At 41.0% G+C, this 20,379-nt stretch overlaps 1 protein-coding gene across 1 annotated transcript in view; it reads left to right on the top strand.

The window, feature by feature from the left end:
* Positions 1 to 19,140, top strand: part of LOC149025048 (sodium/pyruvate cotransporter BASS2, chloroplastic-like) — a 37,250-nt gene extending 18,110 nt beyond the window's left edge. The window contains exons 9-13 of the mRNA XM_089145244.1: positions 16,267 to 16,318; positions 16,439 to 16,536; positions 16,691 to 16,849; positions 18,743 to 18,832; positions 18,947 to 19,140. Of these exons, the coding sequence (XP_089001370.1) occupies positions 16,267 to 16,318; positions 16,439 to 16,536; positions 16,691 to 16,849; positions 18,743 to 18,832; positions 18,947 to 19,024 (477 nt within the window). The 3' untranslated portion in view covers positions 19,025 to 19,140. The remainder of the gene's footprint in view (positions 1 to 16,266; positions 16,319 to 16,438; positions 16,537 to 16,690; positions 16,850 to 18,742; positions 18,833 to 18,946) is intronic.
* Positions 19,141 to 20,379: the final 1,239 nt, after the last annotated feature.

Below are 20,379 nucleotides of genomic sequence, written 5' to 3'. Positions count from 1 at the left end.
TCCTTGCCATCCGTAGCTTCTTTTTCAATCCATCTCAGCTTTCCGCCATCAACCAAACTTTCATCTGCCTTATTCCCAAGAAGCCTGGTGCTTCTTCCCTATCCGATTTTCGCCCCATCTCTCTCTGCAATGTCATATACAAATTCATCTCCAAAATTCTGGCCAACCGGATTAAGAAAATTATTCCATCCCTTGTGAGCTCTAACCAATCTGCTTTCATTTCGGGTCGGAGCATCTCGGACAATATCCTCCTTTGTGCAGAAATTGTTCGAGGCTTTGACAGATTGTCCCACTCGCCGGCCGCCCTCTTGAAAGTTGACCTCCACAAAGCCTTTGACTCTATTCGTTGGGATTTCATTAGCGAGGTCCTCTCTGCTATGAGATTTCATCCTTTTGTCCATTGGATGGAGATTTGTATTTCTACCCCACACTTCTCCATCATCACCAATGGCTCCCCTGCTGGCTATTTCTCCTCCAGGGTGAGAATCCGCCAGGGTTGCCATCTTTCCCCCTATCTTTTCTCCCTCGCCCTTGAGGTTCTCTCCCGGATCCTTCAATCCAACACGGATCAGCTCCTTATTTTCCCCATCCCTAAGTGCAGATCCTCCAGCCTTACCCATCTAGCCTTTGCGGATGATCTCGTGATCTTCTCCAAGGCTGATCATTTATCTATTTCCACCATCTGCTCCTCCCTCTCCTCCTTCGAGTCCCTCTCCGGCCTCTGAGTCAATCTCAGCAAATCCACCCTCTTTCTCTCCGGAGTCTCGGATTCCATCCGTTCTTCTCTTCTTCATCTCTCAGGGTTTAGCCCTAGCACCCTCCTTGTGACTTATCTTGGCCTTCCCCTTATCCCTGGCCGGCTTACCCGCCACCACTGCTCTCCCATGCTGGATCACATCAGGAAAAAGCTCCAACTCTGGAAAGGGAAGCTTTTATCCTTTGCGGGTCGAGCGGTGCTCATTCAATCTGTTCTCCAATCGTCTTACCTGTATTGGAGTGGCATTTTCCCCATTCCCAAGTCCATTATTCATTCTATGGAATCCCTCTTTTGCTCCTTCCTTTGGAAAGGCCAGGAATCCTCCAGGTTCCTCCATCCCATCCCTTGGGACTCTGTGTGTCATCCCAAATCTGAAGGAGGTCTGGGGATTCATCGTATCCTTGACGTTAATATGGCCTGCCTATTGAAGCTCATTTGGAAGATTGTATCTAAGCAAGATTCTATTTGGGTTTCATGGGTTTACTCCTACCTTCTCAAGCAGGATTCATTTTGGACTGTTTCTTGCCCTCCTAATCCATCCTAGATCTGGAGAAAGCTTCTTCTCCTTCGTCCCCGTGCTCTCACTGCTATCTCTACCCAAATCTCGCTTGGTTCCACCATTCTTTTTTGGCTTGACCCTTGGCATCCGATGGGCGTTCTCTTTTCTCTCCTTGGCCCCCGTGCTGTCTATGAGACCCGAATCCCCAAGGCTACTACCCTAGACACCTTCATATCCAATGGTTCTTGGTCCCCTATCCCCCATCCCTATCTCACACATGTTTGGAATGCTCTCCCCCCTATCCTTAGCCAGTCCCGTGACTCCACCATCTGGACCCCTTCTCCATCTAAATCCTTCACCACTTCCTCCGCCTGGAACTTTCTTCGCCCCCACCATCCCCTTGTCCCTTGGTCCCATTTGGTCTGGTTTAAAGGTTATATCCCCCGCCACTCCCTCACCCTTTGGAGAGCTCTAAACCTAGCTCTTCCAACCCAATCATTCCTTATTAGCCGCTACATTCCTGCCACCCCCAGCTGCTCCCTTTGCTGGACTGATTCAAAGGATATTGACCACCTTTTTTTCACCTGCCTCCTTTCCCGGTCCTTATGGGATCGTGCCCTTGCTTCCATTTGGCCTCGCTCGAGGCGCTCTCATGGATTTGCCAGTGATTGGGCTTGGATCTTGAGAAACTTTGCTGGCAACTCTATTTGCGATCGCATTGGCAAGCTAGTTTTCGGTGCCACCATCCACCATCTCTGGTGGGAGCATAATATGAGAAGATGGACTCCCAAATCCCGTTCTCTCGACCTGATTTGGGGAGCTATCTACTTTGATATTTCTTCCAGATTGCTATCTATGCCCCATCCCCTTGTGGTTGAGAATCCCAGAAATAGGTTAATTGTTAGTTTCTGGGGGCTCAGCTCTCCTCTAATCCTCTCTCCCTGAGCTCTTTGAGTTCCCTTTGTTTGCTAATTTGTTTTTTTGCTGGTTTTTTTAATATTATTAGTTATTCATCCAAAAAAAAGTTTCTTCTGACAAAGGTACAATAACTTATAGTAGGTCATTGATAATTGGTAGATCCTGCCCAATCTGCATCTAAAAGTTACTAGGTCCATATGCCTGTTGGGATGATAAATTAACCCCTTGCTTAGAGAACCCTTAAGATATCGAAGAACATAGACTGCAACATCCCGACGAGCTTCCTAGTAGACTGCATGAACAGACTCAGGACTCCAACAGTATAGGTGATATGAAGTCTTGCAATGGTGAGATAAATCAACTTCCTAATTAGGCTCCTGTAACGATGAAAACCATCCAATAAATCCCCATCATCAACCCCCAAACTTCTGGTGAGGATCCAATGAAATGTCCACTAGTTTTCAAGCAAGCATTCCAGTGTCAGTCAGAAAATAGTGAAGATCCCCTTGGTCCTTAGTTTGGAAATGTGTCTATAGTTTAGTCTTCACGTCTTCAATGCCAACTTTGTCGTTTTCAGAAATAATAGTATCATTTATGTACACTACCATGATGAACACCCATCAACACTTAACTACATTCTTATCAGCAGGTAAATCAACTAAAGTCCATGTGTTTCAGGATATCAGAGCTTCCATTGCAGCCTTTAAGCCAAGGTTTTGGAGACCCAAGGACTAATGCTGCGATATTGTAAGTGTGGAAGGAGATACAACAAGGTTATGCACCTTAGATGGTAAACAAGGGAGAAAAACAATCTGCAGTTGATAGGTCATAGCATCAGTAACCCTTCTGAGTGCGAGAGTATCCTAATAAATTAGACTTGGTTGACTGGGGGGAATGTTTATCAGCTACCTAATGATTATTGACAAAGCAAACACACCCAAACACCCTAGACTGTACAGGAAATGAGGATAAGGTGGGAAAAACAGTGAAAAAATGTGACTAATATGGGAGAACAGTAGAGGGCATCCTGTTAATGAGATGATAGGCAGACAAAACTCCATCACACTAATATTGTCTATGAACATGCATATGAAACATTAGGGCAGGGTTACCTCAAGGAGGTGGCGATTTTTCCTTTGCATGACCCTATTTTGTTGTGGAGTATAAGAGCTGCTAGTTTGGTGAATAATCCATTGTGCTCACAGAAGATAATTAGAACTACCCTACTACCCTGAAGCTTAATAGAAGTTAATCTGAATGTTCAAATGTTCAAGAGAGAGTAGGTGTATGGTCTCCAAAAAGGCAGCAGTGGTCTCAGTGGCCATAATAATTATAAAATCAGCAAACAAAAGCTAAAATTTGAGCAGTAGGGACCAATTTACTGCAGGGCAGAAAACAATCAAGGATGTACCCTAATTATCAGAAGAGAAGAATGGCTACTGCAGTCAATTTTGATAAGTGGGACAGTAGTACCATTCACAAATCCAATTTCCAAGGACTTGTAGCACCCGAAACAGTTAATGAAGCAGCAGGAATACAGAACATGTAATGCCCCCCCCCCCCCCACCTTTAAGTTTATTATTTTAATAATTTAAGTGTGCAGCAAGGACCTGTTTAGAATGGACTGCAGACTAAAGAGGCTTTAGTTTGAAGACCTTGATTAGAGCCAGCTAGTTAATGGTTCAAGAGAGTGTTTCATTTGTAAATTCAAGCTTAGGTTGGATTAGTCTTGAATCCAAAGGGGCCAGTCTGGTTCAAATCTGAACCAGATTACATATAAGAGTTGAAGGTTACTTTTATGAGCTTTAAGCTAACAACCTAAGGCTGGAAACGATTAAAGAAGGGAGAGGAAGAAAGGAGGGAAATGGGGGAGTTGCTGTTGTGTGGATGTCTCTGAGTTGAAGATTTGGTGGTCAATGAAGGAAATCAAGCTAAAGTGGTCGGAATTCCTAAACTACCTCTAATGAAAGGGAAAGATCAAGCTTTGGTGAATCCTTTCCAACAGGATTAGGGTTTGGTTAAAGGTAAGGAACGAATCCTTGTATTTGGTTCTTTTAAAGTGTTGTTCTAATGTTTGAAGTACCTAGCATATCAAGCGATTTCGTAGAAATTAAGGTTCAGCTTCTCGAATCTTGGAAAGTCTGAAATTTTCTTAGTTAAATTGGGATTTTCTTTGTTTGATCTTGTTCCACTTGAAAATGATGTTTAAATCCTTTTTTGGGAGACCCTAGCAGTCGATTTCGAACTTGGATATGATATATATTAGTCTCAGAATGTAAAGCCAGGGTTTTTTCCACAAGAAACGCAAAAAATTGAGCTGGAAAAAGTGCAGCAGAGCAAGAGCAGCCTGCTGGTGCTCTGCCTAGTGCCACAGCTCAGGTATGCAGCCCACTGTCCCCTGACTTGTTGGGCTTGGTTTTAAGGCCTTAAGAACTCTGATTTTCAATCAAAATGGAGGTGTAAAGATGGGTTTTCATAAGGGTTAAGTAAAGGAATAAGAAGGGGCTGTTAAGTTGTTAGATTACCTGGTAATGTGGCCAGTGAGTTGAATCTAAAATTGCTAAACTATATAATTGTTAGGAGGTTCAAGTGATGGGGATTGAAAGGGTTGCCTCCGAAGAGATATATAATTGAAGTTGACAAGAGCACTCGCGCAAGGTAAGTGGAATTCCGTCCCTAATCTATATGTAGCTAGATATTTAATGTAATGCGTAGTTATGCATTATGAAGACTAATAAAAGGATAACATGTATCGATGTAGGAAAAGAGAGAATGCAATGATTTTGCTTGTAGAATGTCAATGTTATGACATGGCTAAATTTATATGACAATGATGACATAATGTTTTTGCAAAGAAATGATATAACTATGTTAGGAATTGGAAAAAGATGATCATGTGTATGCCATGAAAACAATATTTTTTTGGATGAATAAATAATATATTAAAGAGAAAGGAACAAAGAACAACGGTCTTTAGGAGGAAGACCGAAAAGAAAGGTTAAGACCTCAGGATACAACAATGAGCCTGTTCCTTGGGGTATCATCTATCAGGGGATGGGGATAGGTGACAAGCCTAGATGAAACATAAATAGATGGCATTCCAAATCATATCTTTCGAGCGGGATTTGGAAGTCCATCTTCGAAGGTTCCGCTCCCACCAAAGATGATGGACAGCGGCACAGAATACAAGCTTACCAACCTGATCACAAATATTAGAGCCTAGGAAGTTCCTCAGAATCCAAGACCACTCACTAGCAAAGCCAAAAGAACGCCTCGAACGAGGCCAAATGAAGGAAAGGCCTTTTTCCCAGATAGATCTGGAAGAAGGGCAAGAAAAGAAAAGATGGTCAAGGTCCTCCGAACTATTCTAGCAAAGGATGCAGTTTGGGCAAATAGGAATGTGGCAGCCAATAAGGAAGGATTGGGTGGGGAGGGCATGGTTGAGGGCTCTCCAAAGGGGAAGGGAGTGACAGGGAATGTGTCTTTTAAACTAAACCAAGGGAGGCCAAGGGGGTTTAGGGTTATGGGCACGGAGGAGGTTCCAGGCTGAAGAGGTGGAAAAGGTTTTGGTAGTGGAGGGAATCCAAATAGTAGTGTCACTGTGGGAGCCCAAGATGGTGTGAAGGGACTCCTAAACTTGTGTGAGAATGGGGAGGGGAACAGGGGACTAGGAGCCATTGGAAATGAAGGCGGACAAAAGGGTGGTTTCAGGGATACGGGAATCATAGACTGCTCGGGGGCCAAAAATGGAAAAGAGAATGTCCAACGGATGCTACGGGTCAAAGCCAAAAGGAAGTAGAGGAGCCATAGGAGACAAAAGTGGAGATGGCAGATAGAGTGCGGGGATGGAGCAAAAGAATTTTCCTCCAAATCCAAGAAGGGTTGGAGGGCATGGGGACTGTCCAAAGGGAGTCTAAACGGAGAAGGAAGGAGTAGACCCAGGAAACCCAAATGGAGTCATGCTTAGAGGCAATTTTTCAAATAAGCTTGAGAAGGCAGGCCAAGTTAACATCAAAGATCCAGCAAATGCCAAGGCCACCTTCAGAAGTTGGGCGACAGATGGTCGACCAACAGACAGGGTGGATAAAGCGAGAGGCTTTACGCCCTTTCCAGAGGAAAGCAGAGAACATGGACTCCATGGCTTGGATGGTGGACTTCAGGATGGAGAAGATTCCACACCAGTAGAGGTAGGAGGATTGAATAGAGCAAATGAGCACCACTCTACTAGCAAAGGAGAAAAGCTTGCTTTTCCAAAGTTGAAGCTTCTTACGAATGTGGTCAAGCATAGGGAGGCAATGGTGGCGAGTGAGCCTACTAGGAATGGGGGGAAGGCCAAGGTAGGTGATGGGAAAGGAACCAGGCTTAAAACCCGAGATCTAAAGAAGGGAGGCTCACATCTGATCAGAGACACCCGAGTGGAAGATGGTGGATTTATCGAGGTTGACCTGAAGGCCAAAGAGAGATTCAAAAAGGGAGAGGGCCAAGAGAATGGAAGAAATGGACTGATGGTCAGCTTTGGATAATATCATGAGATCATCGGCGAAAGCTAGGTGGGTGAGCTTTAGGGATTTACACTTGGGGATGGGAGAAATGAGGTGCTGGTCCGTATTGGATTGGAGGATGCGAGAGAGAGCCTCCAAGGCCAAGGAGAAGAGACAAGGGGAAAGGGGGCAACCTTGGCGAATACCAACACGAGAAGAGAAGAATCCAACCGGGGAATCATTGGTGATGATGGAGAGCCAGGGGGTCGAGAAACAAATCTCAATCCAATGGATAAAAGGAGCAGGGAAATCCATAGAGTGAAGGACATTACTGATAAAGTCCCAACGAATGGAATCAAAGCTTTATGGAGATCTACCCTGAGGAGGGCGGCCAGGGAGTGAAAGGATCTATCAAAGCCACAAACAATTTCTGCACAAAGGAGGATATTGTCCGCAATACTATGGCCATAAATGGAAGCAGATTGATTCGGGCTCACAAGGGAAGGCATTACCTTTTTAAGCAATGAAAACATTATTACTAGATAAGGAAATGGAACTACAAGATGATGCTAGCGTAATGGAATGAGATGATGAAGCTAAATAAACTAAAGTACATGGATATGCTAATGAAATGAAAGTACATGATTATGCCTACGAAAGGAATGATATGGTTATGATTAGGAAATGGAATTACATGATAATGCTTATGGAATATAATGATATGCTTGTATGTATAATATGGAAAGCATACAACTAAATTTATGTAATGAAAATATAATGGCCATGCTTGTGAAGTAGGTATGTTACATTTATGCTTATGATATGAAAACGATGTGTTCATGTGAATGGAATGAAAGTGGACAGGTTACGTTGATGCAATGGTGATGAGTCTGATGACATGGCTATGTTTATGGAATGCAATGTTATGGCTAAGCTGATGGAATGAAAGATAATAAGGTCATGCAAATGGAATGGAAATGAGAATATTATGTTAATGAATAGGATATGACATATTATAACGAGCAAATGAAAATGATATGACCACGTTAACGGAATGGATATGACAAGGCTGTATGTATAAAATGGCAACGACATGGTTATGACCTAGTAATGTTCAAGGAATAGACAAAACATCAATGTGTGAAAGGAATGTAATTACAGGTGCACTATAGGAATGATGGATAGACTCTACAATGAATAAAGGAATGGAAGATTAATAGGTTCTTTTGTGGTATAATGATAACCTCATTCATGACACCTAAAGGTTGGAAAGCCAGGGGTAGGTCTAGATGATGTAGCCTCACCTTGAAATAGGACCCATGTGGAATGAAGGGAAAAATGCCAAACCCCGATAAGGCAAAGAATCTCAACCCTTCTTTATACGACGATAACTTGTTCCGCTACATCAAGAGGGTAAACTTTCGTGATGGGATATCTTCTGGCTTGAGTTAAGATTATAAGACCCTCATAAGGGCTGTTGGTAATGAGAAGAGGTGAGGGAATGGATGGAAGGTCTCAAAACCTCCTGATAGGAGGGTGACTTGTTCTGGGCAAGAAGGGAATGTTTATGCAACATATACATTTTGGCATGAACTGAGACAGGGAAATACCAAGTTAGGAAGGAGGACTAGTGGAAGGATGAATGAATTCAATAGTATGTCAAGAATCCTCTTAGTATGAAGGTGATTCGTTCTGGTACAAGATGGGGACGTTTATGCGACAGGATCTATTCTGGCATAAATCGAGACTAGCGGATCAATGGATGTCACAAGAGTAATAGGAAGAGTAGTAATTGTGTATAATCAGACGGGAGAAAAATGTAAAAAGGGTAAAGATGCTTCACTAGACACGCCCTAATAAGGTACAAAGTTAAACGAAAGGTCCGCTATGGGAACCAAGGAATAAAGAAAGATAGAAACAGGAAAACAAAACTCTTAAGCTAGATATACCTTTAATTTTGGAGTGTGGCAAATAATCTTCAATGAATTGTAGCGTTGTGATGATCTAACATCTTTGATATGGTGTTTGTTGTTGTTTGCATATCTTAGGGGTGATTTTGCTTACGGTACTAGATTTTGAGAAATTTGCCATCTCGGAGGTTGGCGAAACAAAGTTGCCAACAAAATTGAGAAGTCTTAGATTTTGGAGAAATTTCGCTGAAATCTCAAAAATTCCAATGGGGTTGTACCATAAAGGGCTTATGAATATGGATATGGTGGAGAACATGGTGGGAGATTCGCAAGATCTCGAGATATCTTGTTTTTTTACATAGGCAAGACAAGATGGAGGTCGAGAGCAGAGAGTTGGGATATCTCACTCGAGATCTCGCCATATCTCGCCCTGGATCTCGAGATATCTCGTTTTTTTACATAGGCGAGACGAGATGGAGGTCGAGAGCAGAGAGTTGGGATATCTCGCTCGTGATCTCGCCATATCTCATATCTCGCCCTAGATCTCGCTGGAACTGTCATTTTTTTTTTTTTTTTTTTTTTTTTGTGGATTTTGGCTGGATTTTCACTTGCAACTACTCTTAGCACATCTACAACATTGAAGGAAGATCAATCATTCTTTGCTTGTCTTATGAACTTATGATTTAATGACTTATATAGAACTTCTAATGGTTGTATTATTTTGTTATTCTATTCTTGCAAATTGAGATTGTGATACTCATATGGATGGAATTTAGATAACATTTAGGTTATGTGATGCATTTGATACACTTGCTCTTCATTTATATGCCTTAAAGGTTCTATATTACATGTTGTATAACCTTGTATTTCCTAATCCTACAACATTTCGGTTTCACACTATGGGTAGACTTAGATTTCATACATAGGGTTGTTTTCTATCAAATCCAAGGCCGCCAATGTGTTCCAAAGGCCTTAAATAGGCTGAATACCAAGTTTCAATCCAATTGGGACCCTAAAACCCACCGAGATGGGTCACCGAGTTGACGCCAAAAAATTGTATATCTCAACCGAGATCTCGCCGAGATGGTCAAGATCTCTCTTTTTCAAGGTGGCAAGATCTCGCTTTCTACAATGGTGGAGAATATGGTGGTTCATCTGCTGATTGTAGTAGCATGTTAACATATGGGTATGGAGATGGATCAGGTGCATCATTTGTGACTCCAACTTTGGATATCCATTAGGACCAACACAACTAGTAATGCAAGTGATGGACTATATGGATAACTTTATCCTTACCATGTCATGGCATGCTTATGTCCAATATTCAGAGTACTCCTCCATGATCCAAGGGATGGATCCAACCCAAAGCATACTTGTATATTGAATTCTAGTTCTTGTATATGTTGTTGCATTTTAATGAAAATCTTGGTGTTGTCTCGGATAATATCCATATTTACATTGGTTAAAATTCATGTTTTAGACTTTTAGTTTCATCCGCATACAGTCGGGCATGTGCTGATCAAGAACACTACTTCGGGTTAGGTTTTAGGCAAAAATAAAACTCCCAGTGTGTTTATTGGCCTCAAATTAGGCTAGTCACAAAAAAACCAGGTCAGAATCACCCTAAATTCCCACCGAGATGAGGGATCGAAATCTCAAAAAAAGATTCCAAAATTTCAGAATTTCAGTCACCTGAGTTGAGCGAAATTTCATACCTTAAGCAATGTTCACCATAGTTCTTTTAATTCCTGTCTCGATGACTTTAGTCTCACTGATCTTCATTGGTCGGGCCACTCTCTCTCTCTCTTGGCACAACCGTCGTATAGGTGAGGATAGAATTGCCTCGAAACTCGACCGTTTCCTTATTAACCACCATTGGCTCTCTACCTTCCCGGTTTCCCATGCCTCTTTCTCCCCTACTAGAATTTTTGATCACTCTGCCTACCTTGTCCATCTTTTCCTCCCTTCTTCTTTCGGCCCTAAGCCTTTCAAGTTCTTCGATATGTGGACCTCCAACCCTTCGTTCCTCCCCACTGTCAGGGAAGCCTGGGAGAAACCTGTTCATTGCCATTCCCTCCCCCTAATTGAATTTGCTCGCCGGCTTAGGAACACTAAGGAAGCTCTCCATCGATGGAACTCTTCCACTTTCAGGAATATTTCCTCTAGGGTCTCCAATAGCCGCTCAAATCATCTGAGGACCCAAGTCCTCCTCCAAAGTGGACCCCTCAACCCTTTGCTCGCGGAAAATGAAAGGGATCTTTCCTCTGAGCTTTCTTCTCTCACCTCTCTTGAAGAGAGTTTTCTCTGGCCAAAAAGCCGAATCAAATGGTTCTAGCCTGAGGACTCTAATATCGCTTTCTTCCACCACTCTCTTAAAGCTCGCCATAATCACAACTCCATTCCTATTCTCCTCTCTAGTACGCGCTTGGGTCTCTAACCCCTCAGGAATCAAAGCCGAAGTTGTTTTTTACTTCTCAAATCTTCTATCTCCCTCTTCTCTCCCGTTGCGTCCCCCTCTCCTCCCTAATCTTATCAATAAATTTGTGAACCCCCAATCTCTCCCCTCTCTCTTCTTTATTCCTTACCATGATGAGATCATTTAGGCCATTCATTCCCACAAATCCAACTATGCCCCTGGCCCAGATGGATTTAGTATGGGTTTCTTTTCTTGTGCTTGGGATCTCATTGAGGATGATCTTATCCGTGTTGTCCGCAGCTTCTTTCTCAACCCTTCCCAACTCTCTTCTATTAATCAAACTTTTCTTTGTCTGATCCCAAAATGGTTGGTGCCTCCTCCCTCTCCGATTTTCGTCCCATCTCCGTTTGCAATCTCCTCTATAAGTTCATCTCTAAAATCCTAGTGAACCGGCTCAAAAAGGTCATGCCAAACCTAGTTAGTGCCAACCAAACTGCTTTCATCTCGAGTCGAAGTGTTGTGGATAATATTCTCCTTTGTGCAGAGATTGTCACGGGGTTCGAAAGAACTTCTCACGCCCCTGCAACCCTCCTCAAAGTTGATCTCCACAAAGCTTTCGACTTTATCCACTAGAATTTTATTAGTGATGTTCTCTCTGCCATAAGATTCCCTCCTTCCTTTATCCATTGGATCGAGGTTTGTGTCTCCACTACCAACTTCTCCATTATCACCAATGGCTCACTGGCGGGCTTCTTTCCCTCCAATGTTGGTATTCGTCAAGGTTGTTCCCTCTCCCTTACCTCTTCTCTCTGGCTTTGGAGGTTCTCTCCCGTCTCCTTCAAGCCAAGACGGATCAGCTCCTGATTTCTCCCATTCCTAAATGTAAAGCCCTCAATCTCACCCATCTCGCCTTCGCTGATGATCTCATAATCTTCTCCAAAGCCAATCATAGCTCCATCTCCACCATCATCTTTGCCCTTTCCTTCTTCAAGTCCATCCTAGTCTTAGGGTCAATCTTGATAAATCTACTCTTTTCCTTTTTAGGGTGTTTGAGTCTCTATGCTTTAATCTCCTAAATCTTTCTAGATTCAAGCTTGGCTTCTTCCTTGTTGTCTACCTTGGCCTTCCTCTTATCCCTGGCAAGCTCTCTCGCCATCATTGTTCTCCCATGTTGGATCACATCCGTAAGAGTCTCCAACTTTGGAAAGCCGGCTTCTCTCCTTCGCTAGTAGGGTGGAGCTCATTCGGTCCGTACTTCAATCCTCCTACCTATATTGGTCTGGCATATTCCCGATCCCCAAGGCCATCTCGTCTGCAATGGAATCTCTCTTATGTGTCTTTCTTTGGAAGGGCCATGAATCTAAGCGATTCCTTTGCCCCATTAGTTGGTCCAACATGTGTCGACCTAAATCTAAGGGGGGCCTAGGAATTCGTCGGATCCAAGAAGTCAATTCCGCTGCTTTACTCAAACTCATCTGGAAAATTATCACTAATCCTTCTTGGATATGGAGGAAGCTTCTTCTCCTCAGACCCCGCGCTCTTCCTGCCATTACCACCGATATCTCTTCCGGTACCTCTACTTCCTTCTGGCTAGATCGGTGGCATCTGATGGGCATCCTTCTTACACTTCCCCTCCCCCTCGCACTGTCTATGAAACCCGCATTCCCAAATCTACCCACCTCTTGGCTTTTATCTCTAGTGGTTCATAGGTCCCTTCCCCTCATCATAGTCTCACACAAGCCTGGAACTCCCTCCCCCTATCTTTCCCCACCCCCATGATATAGTTATTTGCCTCCCCTTCATTACTCAATCCTTCACCACTTCTTCTGCTTGGAACCTGTTTCGCACCCCCTCCCCCTCCTCCCTGTCCCCCCTTAGTTTGGTTCACAAGTCATATCCCCCGCACTCTTTTACACTTTGAAGAGCCCTAAACATAACCCTTCCAACCCATTCATTCCTTATTTCCCGCCACATCCCTGCGAAACCCAACTGCATCCTTTGTTGGAATGGTACTGAGGACATTGAGCATTTGTTCTTTTTTTGCCCTTTCTCTAGTTCTCTTTGGAGAAAAACCCTTAACTACATTTGGCTCTGCTCCCATCGCTCATTCGGGTTTGTCCATGACTGGTCTTGGATATTGAGTTACTTTTTAGGTACCTCTATATGTGACTGGATTGGTAGGCTTGTCTTTGGTGCCACAATCCACCATTTGTGGTGGGAGCGTAATCTCAGGCACTAGACTTAAAATCCCGCTCTATTGATTCTATTTGGAATGCTATTTACTTTGATGTTTCCTCTAGGATTACTGCTATTCCCCACCCCCACCCCCCGGTTGTTGATTCCCCAAGGAATAGGCTCATTAATGTTTCCTGGGGGCTCAACTCCCAATTCCATCCTCCTCTTTGATCCTCCCCTTTGGATCTTTCTTGTAGTTCGATTTTCGTCTCTTTAATTTAATTATTTATTCATCCAAAAAAAAAAAAAAAGGTGTGTAGAGAAGAAACGGATCGCTGATGCATGTGAGAATGAATGATTGTTAATAAGGTGTAAAGTTATGTTTAGATGCCAGCGGTGTCACTTAGTATGTACTGTATGAGGTTTTATACCTCTGTTATTGGACCCTTGATTGTTAGAATTTGTTAATGTATGTCTGAACAATGATGTGGATTATTGGATCTAATGTGTAAAAGAAAATTTTATGGTTAACCCCAACATTATAAGCTTCCGCGCTTTGTGTTAATCAATGTGTATAAAGGGTAACTGCACGTGTCTAGTTAGACTACAGTGCTATGGGCCCCACATGATATGGATTATTGGATCTAATGTGTAAAAGAAAATTTTATGGTTAACCCCAACATTATAAGCTTCCGCGCTTTGTGTTAAACGATGTTTACAAAGGATAACTTGCACGTGTCTAGTTAGACTACAGTGCTATGGGCCCCACTGGGTCTAGAGAAACGGACATGACAGTAAAGCACCAGCAGAATATTTCAGTAGATAGAACTATGCAAAACAGGGGCAGGAGCAGTATAAAAGTGTAGGAGAATATGGAGCATCATCCCGGAGAGTTAATGTAAGGCCGATCGAACCTTGGAAGAATAGCTGAAAAATTGCACAAAAGTCAATCGCAGGAGAGGTCTAAATCTGAAGTAGACAGGCAGACATTCATCATCTTGATCTCTGGGTTGATTGTGGCATTATTTGACATGCATCTAATCCTTCATAAGTTGTGGAAGAATGATCAGTATCACATATGTAGGGCAGCAATAGGGTTGGCTGCATGCCAGAGGCGAGAACTTCCAGAAATCGGGATCAGCAGAGAAGAATTTAGGACTTCCTTAAACTAGTTAGAGGCTCTGATACCATATTAGAATCAAAGACCCTATAACCAGCCTAAGATCTAAGACAGAAGAAGAAGAAAATTGAAGCAGGAGAGAAAATGTTCTGTCGAAAGCCAAAGAAGCAAGCCTGGAATTAGGGTGATCTTTCTCCAACCGCAGGCCATATTTATTATAATTTTAACATCAAAGAAACTCTGTTCTGCCCCTTATTAATGACGGCAGAGTTACATGAAATAAAGAAACAAAACAGCTCTAAAGTACTAAAATGGAACCAGGACCAAAAGGCCGTTAGCAATCACCACTAGAAAGGAAGATCCTGCTATCATAGGGACTTCAACATATATTTTATCTGATTTTTCCAGAAATTGACTATGTACACTTGGGCTTCCTAAATGAGCCTAGAATGGACTTTAAAGGGTTGGTAGTAATTAATTACGTGTCCCAGGGTCTTCTTCATAAATATTAGAAAGGGGATGGTCTTGCATGTAACTATGTGAAGTTATAGGGGTTTTTTTGTAAATACATAATTATATTGGATTTTAATGGTAAATGATTGAATTAATAAGTAATTATTGTTTCCCTTTTAGATTCTACTTCTTTGCTATTTGAGTCAAACTAGGACTTAAAAATTGAACCATGCCCTAGAGAGGAATCACAATCAAATCAGAACTGCATAGGGCAGCCCTGGCAATGCATATATGAAGGCATCACCAGGAGGGGGTGCGAAGCACTAGAAAACTTCCCCCTCTTACAATTTCTGCTCTCCCTCTCCTGTGATTTTTGTAGATGTATCCCCTACAGTTTGTTTAGGGCTTGTTCAGTTCAAGAAGTTAGAATTATATACAAGGAACTTCAAGAGAACCAAGAGCGACTCTTTGGGTGTTCATTTTCCTATATTTTGTTCCTATTTGAATTTATTAATTGGAAGGGATCTGAATCCATCTTTGCACAGCACATAGATCATTCGGATATGTTTGTGGGATGAAAATTTGTAAGTACTTACTTCCGTGTACGAAAATCTCGGAGACCCCTTGGATATAATTAAGGGTGCCAACCAGTTTGGTACTATCAGGTAATGGTATGAGCCCAAAGCGAACCCAATGCCCAACTCGATCAACTCGATTCTAGAATTAAACCAATATGAACCTACACGGTTTCAGTTTGGTAATGGTGCAAATTTGTTTTTTAGAACAGTTCCAAAATGGGTTTAAATTTAGTTAAGTAGTTTAGAAGTAGGTCAAATAGTTCCAACCTTGCAGCCATTGTTGCTGGCAAGTCATGGAAAGCCATGTATTGTGGGCCATTGTCTCTATGAGACTGATCCTAAGATCGTGGGACATTAAGAGGAGTTGAGAATTGAGTGAAGCAAAAGTATGTTAGTTTAAAGGTGATGGGTTTTGAGAGACACATGATCCATGGAGTGAATATGTCTCTAATGAAAGCAAAGCCAAGGTAAGGTTTTGTTCAGCATTTAAGTACCCTACATCTTCATTTAAAAAAAAGGAAAATCAAAGTACCTTATTTGGTTTGGTCAGTTCAAAACCGATGGTTCTCGAGCTAGTACCATAACTGAACCAAAACCGAGTAAGAAGGCTATATAATAGAACCGAAACCGAACCGAGTTAATTTGGTTTGGTTCGGTTTCAGTTTGTTTTGACACCCTTGAGATAATATGGGTTGTCTCAAGATTGATGGCTGGGGTTTACACATGGGTTCCCCATAGGGATATAAAAGGAATTTTTAAATAAGAAATCCTATGGAATGGTTGAGTATTGGGGTCAATCCAACAGCTCGATCATAGAATTTAATAGAATGTAGGAAATGGGACTTATTGGTGGTGCCACAAGAACTTTTAACCCTAATCAAATTGTTGGTAGATAGATGTTCTTAGCAGATCTTCAGCTTCCTATTACAGTTTTCTGATTGTGGTATTGTTTTGTGCAGGGCCTAGCCATCAGCACGTTTCAGGTTGTTTTGGTGCCAACCATTGTTGGAGGTAAAGGTGTTAAATAGAAAATTTTTAAAATGATTTATCTCACCACCATCAATTGTACCTCATTGTGATGACTATTATACATATAAATTCATATTAATGTGAAATTGGTTCGTGTGCCAGTGTTATCAAATGAATTTTTTCCCAAGTTCACCACACGAATAATTACAATCACTCCATTGATAGGGGTTATCCTTACTACCTTGCTTTGTGCTAGCCCAGTAAGTCTTCAAAACAATTGATCAATCTGGCTTCAGTTCAGTTTTTGAAGTATTTATTGTATATTTATTCAAGGTATCTCCATTGTCCCAGCTTGTGGGCTTGGTGGCACTACCTTTACATTGAAGGAACTGATAGTGTTTTGTTTCCTACAAGATTGGACAAGTTTCTGATGTATTGAAGACTCAAGGAACACAGCTAATACTTCCTGTAGCTCTCTTACATGCTGCTGCATTTGCCATCGGTTATTTTATTTCAAGGATATCATTTGGAGAATCCACTTCCCGTACTATTTCTATTGAATGTGGGATGCAGGTATCTTTATTCTCTAAATGTTTCTTGACAACTTTTATTACCATGACAGATAAAGCACATCCAAGGATTTTGTTTCTTAACAACTTCTGTGATTATTTCTAATGAAGTTCGTCCAGTGATTTTGTTTCTTGATAATTTTTATGATCATGATAAATGAAGTTCATTCAATGATTTATATGCCTGTAAAGCTTCTATTTCCTCTACATAAACTTCACAAACAAATGATCCCCTAAATTGAATTGTAGAGTGATGTCTGGTAGGAATACCAAACATCAATGTATTCTTGTAGTCCCCTTGTTATTAACTTTTTGTTTATGGTGTTAACTGCACAAAGTAGGACGCAAATTGGGTCATTTGGCTGGATTCTTCTGAAAGAAGAGAATTTCGAAAAGCTCATAGGTCTAAGCTTATTAGTTCAAAATAATTTTTGCACTAGTCAGACCTGTCATGAGCATGATTTGTACTATACTTGATTTTCCTTGGACAATTCTTGGACCATCCCATTGATACCTTTGGATTGTTTGATAGATTTGATGGTTACCAAGTTGTGTTACATGTGCAGGACTCGCACAACTCAAATTTTGAAATTGGGTTTGATTTGCTTTTGGGCCCTCACCCACATGTTGCACAGTTGGGTTTCAGCTGAATAGATTATGTTGAGGAGATCAACTGATAGATTTTGCTGCTTTGAGAAAGCCACATTTTTTTTTTCTTTCTTTCAATTGTGTTTTTCCCCCATCCTGGGTAGTGTATGACAAAACAGAACCTGAATCTGTATCTGGTCAAAAAGAAAGAAGAGAACGCAAAGTCATAGAGAAGGAAAGAGAATACGACCCACAGGTGAGAATTAGGAACAATGGTCAAACCGTGTGTAGGAGAGTTTATTTATATTGACCAAAAGAAACGAATTACAATAGGACCATATTTGTCTACAATTAATGACTAGACTAGAGACTTAATACTGGACATAACAGACTCTACACGTGAATGAGAAAGACATCACACTATTCCCCTCATGCTGGAACATAGACTTCGCCATGCCGAATTTGGAACATCCTTAGATATTTTGAAACTAGTTTTGGTAACAAGTCTCCAAGTTGATTACTCGAACTAAGAAATGAAGTGGAAACCAATTTTTTTGTTATTGCATCTTCAACAAATGAAACTCCACTTCTGTATGCTTGCCTTTATGAAAGACTGGATTATTAGCAACATGACTTTCCATACCTCAATTGGGATTGTGGCTGGTATCAGATCCTTTTTCATAACAAAATGCATAATGCCCTTATTCTCGCCATTGTACTGTTGAGATACACATGTTGTAAAAGGATATAAATGCAAGTTATAACCTGGGAGGTATGTTAGCATTTGGGTTTGCTGGTTTTTCTTTAATACCATGTTTTGGTGCTGCTTACATGCATAAGTTAACATGATAATTAATTTACTTTTATTCTAGTTTTTGGTCTTTATTTATCAATATTGCAGTCTGATCACGCATATGGTAATAAAATATGGCAAAAAATGCTGTTTATTTTTCCATATTGGAGTTTGAATTGGTCAATCTTGTCTAATTCTTTGTTTAGACAAAGTATTTGACTGGGAAGTCAGTAGAAAATATACTTATTTTCTGTAAGACTGTACTGTGATAACTGGGCTTTCATTTATAGTGCGCCATTCGCCTCCAGCTCGGTAATCTTTTGAATATGTTGAAACAATGGTGTTGTTGGAGTTATCTTGTTCATGCTCAATTGAATCAGACCAACATATATTTGGTCTATCAATTGTTGGCAATTGTTTGTAGTCAGATTTCACTTTTTGAGTTGACAGATATCCAAAACTGACTTGCTTTTACTCCCCCCCTCCCCCCTCCTTTTTTCTCGGCCAATCATGCAGAGCTCGGCGCTTGGATTTTTACTCGCCCAAAAACACTTCACCGATCCCCTTGTTGCTGTGCCTTCAGCTGTCAGTGTTGTTTGCATGGCGGTAGGGTTCTTGCACTTGTTTAATCCCCCTACACAATTCAGATTACTTTTTACTACTTCATCTTTAGTAGGAGGTAATTTATATTCTCACTGCCATTTTGTTCTATCATTATAGCTTGGTGGGAGTGCTCTTGCGGTATTTTGGAGGAACAGGCCAACCCCATTAGATGATAAAGATGATTTCAAGGAATAGGCTGTTTTTTGCCTTATATATTAATGTATTCTCCTCTAGACCTGATGGTAAGTCCTTTAGGAACTAATGTTTGTTCAAGAACTTACAAGTTACTGGGTGAAGAAAATTTTAGTTTATATTTCCCGAAAGGAGTATGTATTTGAACTAGGAAGTAGGAAACGAGTTATTTTCTGAGGACCAAAATAAATGAAATAATATTCCATTATTATCATTAGAGTTACTTTATCTTGCCCAAAAAACAAATTAGGGTTACTTTTAAGTTTGGGAAGTACAAAAGGCAAAGAAGAATCCAAAGAAAAGAAAATAGTTTCACAATATGAAGGATGGGACAGCTGATCAATTGAGGTATGGTATCAAAAATAGGGTCAAATTCTCTATCTTATTTTCAGATTCTTACCACTTTGTGGGTTCTAAAATTTCAGTCAGAATGTTGATTTCTGAAAATTTAAGTACTTAAATTTTTCTAGTTCTTCTCTAGTGGGGGGTTTCACCTGTACTTCATAATATTTCTCAACACAGATATAGAATTTGTGTGGGCCCAGCACCAATTTTGTTGGTTTCCTGGATCTCCGTCCACATTATTTGCAGCAATTCAAACCATCAAAGGTATGATCCTTACTTTTATCGTTCCTTTCTCTTTCACCAGAACTAGTAAAGGGATTTTCTCATGGACACCCCTTCCGCCAATTCAATTGAAAGCAAATCCTATTATTTACCCTCTATATTCAAATAAATGCAGAAGATGATAATGAGCCTTTAATAATGATATTGACAAGTCTTTTAACAGGAAACATCCTCTTTGAAAATAGGGATAAAATTGTGTGCATCTAATTCTTTGCAATCTATGGTAGATGAGAGTTTGTGCATTGAGTAGGCTTCATGAATCTTATCATGGAAAAATCATTTTTTGTCCTCAACTTAAAGAACTTATGTATGACAAAAACAGTAAAAAGAGTTTTCAAATCCTAATTTCAATAATAGAATAAGAGGGCTCAGGATATTCCCTTATATATTTAAAAATTCTAAGAAGAAATTGTTAATGTTTTAATGATCAGAAGTTGACGACAGTACGGTAGCTGAACCATTTGTTATGTTTTCCTTGGAGCTGTGGGGCATCTAATGTTGCTGATAAGCCTGATATAGTTGCTGAATAGGCTTTTAGGATTTAAGCATGCTAGCTAGACTAGTTTATGCAGAAGATTTCCTAGAAAAAGGTTATGTTAAGATAATATTTTAGCCCAGTAGATGATAAAGGCCAGTTGGTAAAAAGTTGTGTAGTTCCATAATGCTTGCAGTACAAGCATGTAAGCCAAGATCATATAAAGGAAATTTTGATAAAGCAATGGAGTGTGGTA

The sequence above is a fragment of the Hakea prostrata genome, chromosome 2, assembly GCF_041222555.1.
Source record: "Hakea prostrata isolate BN-2017 chromosome 2, UWA_Hpros_2, whole genome shotgun sequence".
NCBI classification, from domain to species: Eukaryota; Viridiplantae; Streptophyta; class Magnoliopsida; order Proteales; family Proteaceae; genus Hakea; species Hakea prostrata.
Note: the sequence above shows the minus strand (reverse complement) of the source record. Positions and strands in the feature narration are given on the sequence as shown.